At 40.8% G+C, this 15,165-nt stretch overlaps 1 protein-coding gene across 1 annotated transcript in view; it reads left to right on the top strand.

Annotated features, from left to right (window-relative positions):
- LOC128663672 (zinc metalloproteinase-disintegrin-like batroxstatin-1) overlaps positions 1 to 15,165 on the top strand; it is a gene marked incomplete in the record, with an annotated part of 230,860 nt that overhangs the window by 111,115 nt on the left and 104,580 nt on the right. Inside the window, 1 exon segment of the mRNA XM_053718114.1 lies at positions 15,074 to 15,145. Coding sequence (XP_053574089.1) covers positions 15,074 to 15,145 — 72 coding nt within the window.

Raw genomic sequence — 15,165 nt, 5'->3', positions numbered from 1 at the left:
CCCGATCCGGGTCCGGATCTAGTGGGGGGCAGACTCTCTCTCTTCGCCCAGGCTTGGGCAAGAGATGTTCAGGATCCCTGGGCGCTAGAGATCATATCTCAGGGATACCTTCTAGACTTCAAATTCTCTCCCCCAAGAGGGAGATTTCATCTGTCAAGGTTGTCAACAAACCAGATAAAGAAAGAAGCGTTTCTACGCTGTGTACAAGATCTGTTATTAATGGGAGTGATTCATCCGGTTCCGCGGTCGGAACAAGGACAAGGGTTTTACTCAAACCTGTTTGTGGTTCCCAAAAAAGAGGGAACTTTCAGGCCAATCTTGGATTTAAAGATCCTAAACAAATTCCTAAGAGTTCCATCGTTCAAAATGGAAACTATTCGGACAATCTTACCCATGATCCAAAAGGGTCAGTACATGACCACAGTGGATTTAAAGGATGCTTACCTTCACATACCGATTCACAAAGATCATTACCGGTATCTAAGGTTTGCCTTCTTAGACAGGCATTACCAGTTTGTAGCTCTTCCATTCGGATTGGCTACGGCTCCAAGAATCTTCACAAAGGTTCTGGGTGCCCTTCTGGCGGTACTAAGACCGCGAGGAATTTCGGTAGCTCCGTACCTAGACGACATTCTGATACAAGCTTCAAGCTTTCAAACTGCCAAGTCTCATACAGAGTTAGTTCTGGCATTTCTAAGGTCGCATGGATGGAAAGTGAACGAAAAGAAGAGTTCTCTCTTTCCTCTCACAAGAGTTCCATTCTTGGGGACTCTTATAGATTCTGTAGAAATGAAGATTTATCTGACAGAAGACAGATTAACAAAGCTTCTAAATGCATGCCGTGTCCTTCATTCCATTCAACTCCCGTCAGTAGCTCAATGCATGGAGGTGATCGGCTTAATGGTAGCAGCAATGGACATAGTACCCTTTGCACGTCTACATCTCAGACCGCTGCAATTGTGCATGCTGAGTCAGTGGAATGGGGATTACTCAGACTTGTCCCCTACTCTGAATCTGGATCAAGAGACCAGAAACTCTCTTCTATGGTGGCTTTCTCGGCCACATCTGTCCAGGGGGATGCCATTCAGCAGGCCGGACTGGACAATTGTAACAACAGACGCCAGCCTACTAGGTTGGGGCGCTGTCTGGAAGTCTCTGAAGGCTCAGGGACAATGGAGTCAGGAGGAAAGTCTCCTGCCAATAAACATTCTGGAATTGAGAGCAGTTCTCAATGCCCTTCTGGCTTGGCCCCAGTTAAAAACTCGGGGGTTCATCAGGTTTCAGTCGGACAACATCACGACTGTAGCTTACATCAACCATCAGGGAGGGACAAGAAGCTCCCTAGCAATGATGGAAGTATCAAAGATAATTCGCTGGGCAGAGTCTCACTCTTGCCACCTGTCAGCAATCCACATCCCGGGAGTGGAGAACTGGGAGGCGGATTTCTTGAGTCGCCAGACTTTTCATCCGGGGGAGTGGGAACTTCATCCGGAGGTCTTTGCCCAAATACTTCGACGTTGGGGCAAACCAGAGATAGATCTCATGGCGTCTCGCCAGAACGCCAAACTTCCTCGCTACGGGTCCAGATCCAGGGATCCGGGAGCGGTTCTGATAGATGCTTTGACAGCACCTTGGAACTTCGGGATGGCTTATGTGTTTCCACCCTTCCCGCTGCTTCCTCGATTGATTGCCAAAATCAAACAGGAGAGAGCATCAGTGATTCTAATAGCGCCTGCATGGCCACGCAGGACTTGGTATGCAGATCTAGTGGACATGTCATCCTGTCCGCCTTGGTCTCTACCTCTAAGACAGGACCTTCTGATACAGGGTCCATTCAAACATCAAAATCTAACTTCTCTGAAGCTGACTGCTTGGAAATTGAACGCTTGATTTTATCAAAACGTGGGTTTTCTGAGTCGGTTATTGATACCCTGATACAGGCTAGGAAGCCTGTTACCAGAAGGATTTACCATAAGATATGGCGTAAATACCTATACTGGTGCGAATCCAAAGGTTACTCCTGGAGTAAGGTTAGGATTCCTAGGATATTGTCCTTTCTACAAGAAGGTTTAGAAAAGGGTTTATCGGCTAGCTCATTAAAGGGACAGATCTCAGCTCTGTCCATCTTGTTACACAGGCGTCTGTCAGAAAATCCAGACGTCCAGGCCTTTTGTCAGGCTTTAGCTAGGATCAAACCTGTGTTTAAAACTGTTGCTCCGCCATGGAGTTTAAACCTTGTTCTTAACGTTCTACAAGGAGTTCCGTTTGAACCCCTTCATTCCATTGATATAAAGTTGTTATCTTGGAAAGTGTTATTTTTAATGGCTATTTCTTCGGCTCGGAGAGTCTCTGAGTTATCAGCTTTACATTGTGATTCTCCTTATTTGATTTTTCATTCAGATAAGGTAGTTCTGCGTACAAAACCTGGGTTCTTACCTAAGGTAGTCACTAACAGGAACATCAATCAAGAGATCGTGGTGCCTTCCCTGTGCCCGAATCCTTCTTCAAAGAAGGAACGTCTTCTACACAATCTGGATGTAGTTCGTGCCCTCAAGTTCTACTTGCAGGCAACTAAGGATTTTCGACAAACGTCTTCCCTGTTTGTCGTGTACCCTGGTCAGAGGAGAGGTCATAAGGCTTCGGCTACCTCTCTCTCCTTCTGGCTTCGTAGCATAATTCGTTTAGCTTATGAGACTGCTGGACAGCAGCCTCCTGAAAGAATTACAGCTCATTCTACTAGAGCTGTGGCTTCCACTTGGGCCTTTAAGAATGAGGCCTCTGTTGAACAGATTTGCAAGGCTGCAACTTGGTCTTCGCTTCATACTTTTTCCAAATTTTACAAATTTGACACTTTTGCTTCTTCGGAGGCTATTTTTGGGAGAAAGGTTCTTCAGGCAGTGGTTCCTTCTGTATAATGAGCCTGCCTATCCCTCCCGTCATCCGTGTACTTTTGCTTTGGTATTGGTATCCCAGAAGTAATGATGACCCGTGGACTGATCACACATAACAGAAGAAAACATAATTTATGCTTACCTGATAAATTCCTTTCTTCTGTTGTGTGATCAGTCCACGGCCCGCCCTGTTTTTTAAGGCAGGTAAATATCTTTTAAATTATACTCCAGTCACCACTTCACCCTTGGTTTCTCCTTTCTCGTTGATTCTTGGTCGAATGACTGGGAGTGACGTAGAGGGGAGGAGCTATATGCAGCTCTGCTGGGTGAATCCTCTTGCATTTCCTGTTGGGGAGGAGTTATATCCCAGAAGTAATGATGACCCGTGGACTGATCACACAACAGAAGAAAGGAATTTATCAGGTAAGCATAAATTATGTTTTTATAAAGGAGAAAAGGATTCATATAATTGTAGGATGTCATTGCAAATAGCTATAAGTAAAGGAAGATGCAATACATATCTAAGGGGAATTAATAGGCAAGCATCCAAAAACTAACTACCAACTGAGGGGTCTATTTTAAAATAAAGTGAATTATAGGGTCTATAGTAATGATGTGGGGATAAAATGGCAGCAAGTCTAGGGAATTGAAGGGGAGATTATACACTTTAGAGTATTAGAGATAGGGAATGCTTGAGGTAACAATTGTATACTGTGGAGAAGTAGAGGGGGAGGATCTTAATGGTCTTAGGGCCCATTTATGAGCACTCGTAAGCATATATTCCCCTAAAGTGAAAAACCAGGGATACCAGTATAGTGAATTCTAGAAACATGAACGCCAAAATGCAGGAAAACGTTTGTAGCAGAAAGTCAGTTTCACTCTATACACAGAATGAATAACAGGCATGCTGTGAGTGCTAAAGGGACTTTCACACTTAGATCCATACTCAACATCATATTACATAGTTCACGGAAACAGACCCAAGAGAATATGTAAAAAAAAAAAATGTATGGTGCAATAAAGATTATTCCAGGCAAACTGCCTCCCTATCGTATTCAAAATGAAGTCCTGAACAAAACAGCAGCTCTATATAATAAGATTCTTATATGATATAGCCTCATACTGGTACTTATACTTATTGGCTCCATATGCTAAAGTTTATAGTGTATGAAACGTCTCTGTAGTAAATTAATGGTTATAAAGGAGACATCGGAGCCTGAAGTATAATATAGATTGCCCAAGGCCTGTTGTATAATCTTCACATTTGCTCAGTTCCAAATGATACCGGGAGACGAATCAAATGGTTCCCACAGACCTCCCAGCTGCTAGAAAGACGCAGATTTGGGGTATAGCACCTTACCCCACACCGGTATCACAGAACGGACTCTGCCTTCAATTCAATCCCAGCTTGTGGTCCAGCTCCAACGCCGAAGATGCAACCCCTCTGTACAAACTACTGAAGGCTCCAGATCTCCCAGGGTCCCAGTTCACCTGTGCCGAGAGGGGAAAAGTCATTACGTAAATCTTCTCCGCAGCAGAAGCAGGCTCAGTGGGGGTCAGGTCTCTGCCGTCAGGCTGCACGGCTGTATAAGTGGCCCCATTTAAGTTGTAGAATACTCTCGGATCACGATCTTTACCCAGCTGGGGTTTCCCCTTCCACTCCCGAAGAGTTAAGGATTCAGTGGGCAGTATGCGTCGGAGCTCCAAATTACTGCCCCCTTCTACTTTATTGCCGACAAAAGGGTTCTGAGGAATCACGGAAGGCAAAGTGGGATCAGAGTTGCCGAATTCCGACCTATGGGTCTCTTTAGACAGTCCTTGAAATGTGACAAGTAGAGCACTGATTTTTGAGCTCTCATTCCGAGCGCTATTGTCAGGTACAGCTCCGTGTTCACTCCGGAGCCCGGAGTCAAGATGAGTAGCAAATGTTACTTCCAGGTAGCTGTGTCTTTCGTAGTTTTTTTCCTCTCCCCATGTGAGCACAGTTTCTGGCATCTTTGAGGTAGTTAGTATAGGCTCAGGGGTACAAACACTACCCCAGTCTCTGGCGAGATGTTCAGAGATGCATTGGAATTGAATTTTTAAGAGTCCAGTGATAATAGCTATTATCCATTCTAATTTTATATACAAGTAGCTTGTTTTTTTTAACTCGATATATGGTAGACTATAGAATAGCTTGCATCGTAGAGTGCTGGCAGCTTAACAGTGGCGCAGCAATTTTGAGGACAAGTGAGGCTTCAAAGATAGGGGAAGGCCTCAGTGAAAAAAGTCCGGTACTGAGGGCTAGGTGGCCACACCACGGTCCAAAACCCTATCCTTTGGGTCAGGGTGTCTTCAGTCACGCTTCTCCACCAATTTAGCAGACCTAACACTTAGGTTTCAATCTAACTCTGGATAAAAATGATAAATAAGTCAGGAGCTGAAGCTCAGTGCAACCAGTAAGATGGCCGCCGCCCGGAAGTCCGTTTCTTTATTCTTAAAGGAGAATGTAAATGCCAATTTTCAAGTCTGTAACATCTTTGGTTTTTGAGATAAAGGTATCCTCATAAATCAACCCCCCCTTTTTCATCCCCCTTAAGTGGATTTTCGGAAAATGGTAAAACACGTGTTTATTTTTAGAGGAGAATGTAAATACCAATTTTCACGTCTGTAACATCTTCGGTTTTTGAGATATGGGTATCCTCATAAAAAATATTCACCCCCATTTTTCACCCCTTAGGGACGTAATTTCCAAAAATCCTTCCTTAGTGTGTGCCTACATCATAAAAACAACGTACCTTCCAAATTTCATGTTCCTAGGTTAAACACTTTGAGCTGGGCGTTGATGAGTCAGTCAGGACGTCTTTTATATATCTATATATAGATTTTAACTATGTATATACTGTAAATATATCACATTTATTAATGCGAATATGCTATGTTGAATGCATGATGGGTGTTTGTTTTTCCACTTTATTTAATCCATTGATCTCTAAGGAGGATTATATGCACACGAAAACTCGTTATTTCTGGCGCGATATTCGGGTTAACACGTGCACAAAATAAGTTATTTTGCAACTTGTAATACCCGCACAAAATACGCAACAAGCTAAACGTGCGCTCTTTTTTTGCAATCGCAAATAAAATAGTTAACGTGCAACTTGTAATCTCGCCCCTACTATGTTACTATGTTATGTAAATAATGTCACTGCTAAATAGCCTATGATATTTAATAAAAGATAATATGAATCTATATAATGAAAGTAACTGTATATATTTACACAAATAAGACAACGCAAACATTTCTTCCATCTTTTCTTCTTTAGGTGGAATTTGAAGCACATTTATTATTGGCACACAGTGGTTTTGCTCCCTCTGATTTGTCATCCACAGTCACTTTGCTGTAAAAGTGAGTTATCTGTGACAGTGGCTCCTCTAGGGACCAGACCAGCAGAATAGCAATGACATTCACTATAAGCAGCTTACGCAGTCTATGTTTCAGGACTGTTTTTGATTGGTTAAAAAAAAAAAAAGAAAAAATAGGGACTGATTCACTGTGAGTGACCTCACAATACACAATGCACATGAAAACAACATTATTAAGTCAATCACAATAGCAAGCAGCGTGTCATAATTTCAGCTGGACAAGACTCTATATAAAGACTGTGCTGTAGTTGGACAGGTTCTTATTTGCTTGTGCAGAGACTGAAAAACATTGGTTTGTTTCATTTGATTTTCTATTGCTGAAATTTTGTGGATATGACTCATCCTCATTCTGGGTTTCTGGCCATGGACAACAGCCCCACAGAGAAACCAAAAGGCTATTACCTAAAAAAAAAAGGGAGATGTCATCCTGAAAACCATGGACAGGTGGAATGCTCACTAAAGCCACAAGAAAAGACCACCCTAGTCTTCTGTCCACATCCTCCAGCGTTTCCAAAGACCAGGATTACTTACCACCGGTCACTGAAAGTGATGTACATGGATTTATCAACATTTTGTGCCTTAATGACGCAGACTGTGACAAACCTCAATCGCTCCCAGGTGGATACAGCTGTTAACCACAGAAACATCATCTGAGTTTGCCGACTATGGCCTCGCTTCCATTGAGTCGTTAAAAATGGAGCCGTAAGCTACCGAAGCGGCCGACAGCTAAAAGTAATTTACGGCTCCATTTTAGTACCAGGTTTCCATTGAAATATTTTGCGGATAGCGTGCAGTCGCTCTTTTCGTGTAGCTGTAAGTTAACGTTGTGTTAACGCTTCCATCTGATGTCGGATTTCTTGAAAATCAATTAGTTGCTAAGGTAACCCGACCTTACACTATAGAATTTACGTTTAACGTCCGTGCTCCTTACTGGTGATCACCTCTCAAGAAAAATAAAGAAACACTTATCCATATTTTTAATAATCAAATACTATTTTCTAATATAATTATATTTAACACTTCATAAATATAAGTAATATTTATTGCTGCCCTAGGCATAGGTCTAGTTTGCATTCTGTAGATATGTTCTTGCATATATTATTATATTTAAATATATACTGATATTTCTATTAGAATATAAGTTCAACTATTTATACATGAGACAACAATAAATATTACTTATAACAATTTATTTCTACATTAAAACACTTGCATTATTTGCAAGTTTTATAATTTCAATAGAAAATAGGTCTCAAAAAGCACAATTTTCCTCTTTTACACCTAGTTGAGCTGGGGGTAATATTTCTCAATGTATCGACAGCCTCCGACAGTTTATTAACGGTTTACGTTTCATTGGAAACCTGGTATAATTTATCGATTAACGGCTTCTATTACTTTCTATGGGACGCGAAGATCTTTTCGGCAGCCGAAGTCCGGCTGCCGATATTGAGGTATAACGCGCCATTGGAAACAGTCGATAAACGATATTGCTTTCGACAGCATATTTAACGGTTTGCGAGTGCACGCAAACTGAATTACGACTCAATGGAAGCGAGGCCTATGGCTTTTCTCACCAAAACACCAATTATGACTAAGGATTTCACTGGATTTGACTTCACTGGATATGACTTATTTCACCGGATATGACTTATTTCCCTGGATATGACTTATTTCACCGGCTATGACTAATTTCACTGGATATGACTTATTTCACCGGCTATGACTAATTTCCCTGGATATAACTTATTTCACCGGATATGACATTGTTTTACTGGATATGACTTATTTGTAAATAAATGTACATATTATAAATTATTGTAAATAAATGTACATATTATAAATTATTGTAAATAAATGTACATATTATTAAGTATTGTAAATAAATGTACATATTATAAATTATTGTAAATAAATGTACATAATATAAACTATTGTAAATAAATGTACATATTACAAATGTTTGTAAATAAATGTACATATTATAAATTATTGTAAATAAATGTACATATTATAAATGATTGTAAATAAATGTACATATTATAAATGATTGTAAATAAATGTACATATTACAAAGTATTGTAAATAAATGTACATATTATAAATTATTGTAAATAAATGTACATATTTTAAATAGGAGATCCTAGTTGTTTGGTTAATATGTTGTAATAATTAAAGAGATAACATGATGCCACGTTTCAAACAGCACATACTATTTTATCTAATCTCAGCAGTTCATTAAAGGGATGTTAAACAGTAAAAAAAAACAAAAAAAAAACTTACAATTGAAGTTGTAAACACAAAGGGGCTGATTTATCAAAGCTTCAACTGTGAATGCACTGGAAGTCCGCGTCAAATTAGACGCAAAGTTGATCTGCCCTAGTTAACACAGTGTCAATGTTGAAATGTTGTACATAATATAAGCTCCCTCGAGATCAATCCGGCGAATATCGTTGCTTGCATTATTCAAGCGTAATACAGATAATCCGCCTTGACATTCGACTCTCCTCTGATCCCACCCATTGCCTGCCCACACCACGCACACTACCCCAACCCATCTTTGCATATATTTAGCCATTGAAAAGCATCTTCTTGTGCAGTCATTTTAATTTTGTTTTTATTTTATACCATAACAAATTAAATAATGATAAATATAGTAATAAATTAACAACAAAAAACTAAAACAAGAGCAGCTGTTCTTTATTCCGTAGGGCAAGAGCGACTGCTGTGTGTGTGTGTAAAAGTACTTTGCTTTCCTGTGCGCTGTACACCAGTGCTGAGAAACTGTACGTGTGGTTAATATCTGCCCTGTGTATATTTTATTTTTTGTATACTGTATATTTTCTAAATACTGGCACTTGGCAGTGTTTTCATAGATACAATTTTCTTAAAAATATATATTTAATTAGATTAGATTTTGCTAATAAAGGTAGTCCTTGATCCAGCCTACAAGGCAATTTCAGCCAATGTAATTTTAATTCAACACACAAGTTATGTCTCATAAATGGGTCATTAGTCCACAGTAACACATAATTGACAGTCACAAGGGAACCGGCACATACAAATTCATATACACAAACACATGCATACCCACTAATACAGCTGCACTGCATAAAAGGCTTACATTACAGAGATCCATTCTTATAACTTTATCATGGCATCCAAGAGTTTGTGTTTATTAAGGATACCATTGTCTTGCCACTAAAGGATTCCCCTCTTTGCCAAAAGGGAGCTGAAGCCTTGTGTAAAATTATAGAGCTCCATAGGGGTACGTGATACCAAGATTGTAGTTAGAACTTTAAGTCATGTACCCCTGTGGAGCTCTATCATTAGAGAAGCTGGTGTCAGGACGTTGATTTATACACTGTCATGCGCTGCGCAGCGTATTTAGCGAGTGCGCTGTCCTGGAGACACAAGGTCGCGGTTTAGGAGCTTCGGTTGTGCCCAATTGCCTACCCTAGCCAAGGATTTCAAGGATTGTGAAATAAAAATACCTCCAGCACATTGCCCATGCTTTTTCTCAGGACGGCGTTGGGCTCCACCTGCTTCAACCCAGTAATTACTACGTTATCAGACACTGATAGTGATTGGATGTTTCAGCATTCACTCACTATTGTTATCAGACACTGATAGTGATTGGATGTTTCAGCATTCACTCACTATCTTACTCGCCCCTGTTTAAATTTCACTCGCTAATGGCGAGTAGGCGAGTGAAATTTTTAGCCCTGTGTGTGTGTATATATATATATATATATATATATATACAGGGAGTGCAGAATTATTAGGCAAGTTGTATTTTTGAGGATTAATTTTATTATTGAACAACAACCATGTTCTCAATGAACCCAAAAAACTCATTAATATCAAAGCTGAATAGTTTTGGAAGTAGTTTTTAGTTTGTTTTTAGATATAGCTATTTTAGGGGGATATCTGTGTGTGCAGGTGACTATTACTGTGCATAATTATTAGGCAACTTAACAAAAAACAAATATATACCCATTTCAATTATTTATTTTTACCAGTGAAACCAATATAACATCTCAACATTCACAAATATACATTTCTGACATTCAAAAACAAAACAAAAACAAATCAGTGACCAATATAGCCACCTTTCTTTGCAAGGACACTCAAAAGCCTGCCATCCATGGATTCTGTTAGTGTTTTGATCTGTTCACCATCAACATTGCGTGCAGCAGCAACCACAGCCTCCCAGACACTGTTCAGAGAGGTGTACTGTTTTCCCTCCTTGTAAATCTCACATTTGATGATGGACCACAGGTTCTCAATGGGGTTCAGATCAGGTGAACAAGGAGGCCATGTCATTAGATTTTCTTCTTTTATACCCTTTCTTGCCAGCCACGCTGTGGAGTACTTGGACGCGTGTGATGGAGCATTGTCCTGCATGAAAATCATGTTTTTCTTGAAGGATGCAGACTTCTTCCTGTACCACTGCTTGAAGAAGGTGTCTTCCAGAAACTGGCAGTAGGACTGGGAGTTGAGCTTGACTCCATCCTCAACCCGAAAAGGCCCCACAAGCTCATCTTTGATGATACCAGCCCAAACCAGTACTCCACCTCCACCTTGCTGGCGTCTGAGTCGGACTGGAGCTCTCTGCCCTTTACCAATCCAGCCACGGGCCGATCCATCTGGCCCATCAAGACTCACTCTCATTTCATCAGTCCATAAAACCTTAGAAAAATCAGTCTTGAGATATTTCTTGGCCCAGTCTTGACGTTTCAGCTTGTGTGTCTTGTTCAGTGGTGGTCGTCTTTCAGCCTTTCTTACCTTGGCCATGTCTCTGAGTATTGCACACCTTGTGCTTTTGGGCACTCCAGTGATGTTGCAGCTCTGAAATATGGCCAAACTGGTGGCAAGTGGCATTTTGGCAGCTGCACGCTTGACTTTTCTCAGTTCATGGGCAGTTATTTTGCGCCTTGGTTTTTCCACACGCTTCTTGCGACCCTGTTGACTATTTTGAATGAAACGCTTGATTGTTCGATGATCACGCTTCAGAAGCTTTGCAATTTTAAGAATGCTGCATCCCTCTGCAAGATATCTCACTATTTTTGACTTTTCTGAGCCTGTCAAGTCCTTCTTTTGACCCATTTTGCCAAAGGAAAGGAAGTTGCCTAATAATTATGCACACCTGATATAGGGTGTTGATGTCATTAGACGACACCCCTTCTCATTACAGAGATGCACATCACCTAATATGCTTAATTGGTAGTAGGCTTTCGAGCCTATACAGCTTGGAGTAAGACAACATGCATAAAGAGGATGATGTGGTCAAAATACTCATTTGCCTAATAATTCTGCACTCCCTGTATAAGCAAAGTTTAGGAGTGGACCAGCACATCCAGAGCGGACCGGGTACACATCCCATGACCCACAAACAGGCTTAGCTTTGGTTGCTATCGCACTCACATAAAGCTACATCCACTTGCAGAGCCACAGGCAGTTAACCCCGTGCCTGCCTGGGTGCAGGTCCACAGGGTGAATTACAGAAACAAACACTGTCACACACATAAAAAAGTTCAGCACTCGCTCACAAGCTCACAGCTAAAAATAAAAGCAAAACTGGATGAGTTAGTTACCACATTTGGCCAAATGGGACAAGCTCAGGCACCACGTCAAGGTCTCTTCCTAGTGCCTGAGTCCCTATTGCAGCCACACAACAGCAGCCACACACACAAATGCAGGCTAATAAATAAACTGGGAACAAGTCAGGGTTCACAGACCTATGTAATCACTCCTGGAAGAGACCTTGATTTGGTGCCTGAGCCAAATGCGGTTACTAACTCTTCCAGTTTTGCTTTTATTTTTAGCTTGTTAGCGAGTGCTGGACTTTTTTTATGTGTTAGACAATATATATATATATATATATATATATATTTATGAATTTAACATATCAGCACTACTAGTAAACAATTCAATACAGTCATTCACGACTCATGTTCTCAAAATAAGATATATCTGTCAGGTGCACGGTAGTGGTGAATGGTTTAAAATATTAAATTCAATGGAAAAAGACCACTGTTGTCCAGCACTAGACTATTATTTCATAAATATGAGAATAATCCCTAGGGGAGAGAGCAAGAGGACTAAAGGGGACTAGTAAGCTGAAAAAAACCCAGAGACCACCTTTCAAATAGCAAAACTTAACAATTTGTATTAATGATTGGTAACATTATAACAATTTGAATCTATTAAGCAATAACAACTAAAAAATAAACCAAGTTCATACAACAATGTCCATAATCACATCCTAAATCATGGATAACATTTGTTGAACACCTGTAAGAATTGAAGTTCATCAAACTATCTCCCAGAGTATTGCAAACAGCGGGATTCAAATCCCATTCACAGAATAAAAAAAGAGGATATAGTAATAGTAATTTTGAAGGTTGTGTTGGAAACTTTGTTTTATATTTGTAATCCACAGGTAGCATAAATATGCATTAAGTCAGTACTGCAGACATCATCACTGTGTGTTATATAGCATGCAGTCAATTACACCCTCTGACTTTCAGACTATGGGATTTCCTCAATTAGCCGCTTCACAGAGGTGATAGTGTGTACAAGTGTATACTTATAAGCAGTTTATGCAAGAAAGCAGTTAGCATATGTCAACATGCAAGTAAATCGTGATATATGTAGTGTATGTTAGTATGCCGCAAATTAGACTTATTTGAGGCATACTAACATACGCTACATATATCACGATTTACTTGCATATTGACATATGCTACCTGCAGGGAACTGCGTATGTGCTCGTGCCCTATTGTCCCGGGCCTTCCACCTTGGGGAGGGCCTCTACAGTTCCCTGCGGGTGTAACTGTCCCTGAGTGTTGTGCCTTTCTTTACAGAATTGCGTGCCTTCGCGAATTGCTCAGACATGTTTTAGTTATTGAATGACCCTCTCATAATCAGATACGGGGATTTTCAGTCTGCCAATTCGAATGGTGCACCTAATTAGACATGTAGGGATGAGGTAATCTCCTGATTGTGATTTGAATGAGATCTTTCCCAGTTTATGGAAGATAGGGCTCTGTTTGGCCTGTGTCTTTTGGACGTTAACCTCCGGGTTGCCTTATATTTTATTTGTTTTTGTTTCCTTCGGGAACCTTCTGGGATCAATACTCTTTATTACTTCTTCGGAAGTTGTTTTGGACACGTTAGTCCTATGCACCACTCTATCTGACATCTGATATTATCAGAGCCTAGATTTTTCTCCCCCATGCGGTGGAGGGTTGGAGGGCTTAGCGTCCCTTTACCGCAGTTTGAGCGGTTTGGCCTTCAGTTCAGTTCAGTGTGTCTGGCTTTTGGACCAGTTGGGGTGTTCAGTTCTAGGGTAAGGTTTGCCTGAACTATTAGGTGCCCGGATCTGTTTTTCTCCCTGAAACATACGGTTGCTGAGGCTTCGCTTGGCTTTTTCCTGACCCAGTCTTGGGTTGTTTTGGAATCTTAGATCTCAGGACTGGTCGGGGTGTTCCTTGGTAGTGGGAACTTGGGCTATGTCCTTGCTCCATCTACCTGACCTGGTCATGGTTGGCCAGGTTTTCGGAGTATTTATTACTTGTTGCAACAAAACGGCCCATGTAACCTAGGGTTAGTGTTGTGGCTTTGCGCCTCAAGGGTTGTTGGTTCGTACTCAGCTGCTGGCGCTGGATATCCAATTTCTGGTGTGCCTTAGGGTTGCATTCCCTTGGTCAGCTTGCCAGTGTAACCCAGGGATTCCCTGCTCTGCAGGCGAATGAGTTGGCTGTGTCTCTGCTTGGCTAGCTACTTGTAGGGGGGTCTTTTTCTAGGACATGTGTGTTGGGGATTTATCTTCCCATTAGCCGGTGGCTTTGGGCCTTGAGGTCAGTTGTTGCCCTTCCAGCTTTTTCCCTTTCTTTAGGGGATGTTCTCCTCCCTATGGAGATGGAGTCCTTTTCTTTTTTTTTTAGGGCTTCTCCAGGATGGGAGGTGGAAAGTTGTTATTATTTTTTTCCCCCTGGGGTTTTGCTGGCTCCAAGTAAGACTTGTTGTGCCTCTTTTTGATAGATCCTTGGGTCTATGGCCTTGTTGTCTGTTTCAGAGTCGGGTTGTACTTGTACTCTGTAGGGGTGGCTGAGCTATCCTTACGCTCGTTCCTGTACCAGTTTTGGGATTTTTCTGTTCTCCCAGTTTTGGATCCCTGAGGCTGTGTTGCTCCAGCTGGGTGTGGGCCGTGCTGTCAGGATGGCCGAGTCTAGAGCGCTGTGTTCAGGTCGCAGTCTCCCTATGCTAGGTTAAGGCTTGAATGGACAGCCTTTATGACTAAAATATGACATTTAGTGCCTCCTTAATGCCTGTCCCTAACATCAATAATTAGAAATACTGTGGCAGAAGAGACAATAGGCACATGAATTATCAGACCCCTTGTACATCAATGTACATCATTACAGGCAAAAGATGCTTATTAGCCAAACAATATAGCCCCCCTTTCTTCACTTATATGGCACCAAATGCACAAACAAATAAATTAATTGATCAGGTCAAGCAATCATTGGTTCTTTGTCCATTTTGTTCTATAATTTATATTCAGCCAAAGCCGAATGCACATCTCTGGTGTCAGTGGAGTATTCTTATGTGTTTTTGACGGCGGAGTATACATTTGTTTACAAAGTATAATATTTACACTGATTACGGTTTTATGTTTATGCGAAATAGCATGAGTTATATACATATAAATTTGTTTTCAAAACGTATTAAAACATTTTAAACCTATTTCCTTCTTTTGTTTTTTCTTCCAGTTCCTAAAATACAACAGAAGCGTAGATAACGTGAAGCAGAGAATCTTTGAAATAATTAATTATGTAAATCTGGTGAGTTTAAAACTATTTGT

This window comes from Bombina bombina, chromosome 6, assembly GCF_027579735.1.
Source record: "Bombina bombina isolate aBomBom1 chromosome 6, aBomBom1.pri, whole genome shotgun sequence".
In the NCBI taxonomy this organism is placed as follows: domain Eukaryota; kingdom Metazoa; phylum Chordata; class Amphibia; order Anura; family Bombinatoridae; genus Bombina; species Bombina bombina.
The sequence above is the reverse complement of the archived record's forward strand: the minus strand, read 5'-3'. Positions and strand labels throughout refer to the sequence as shown.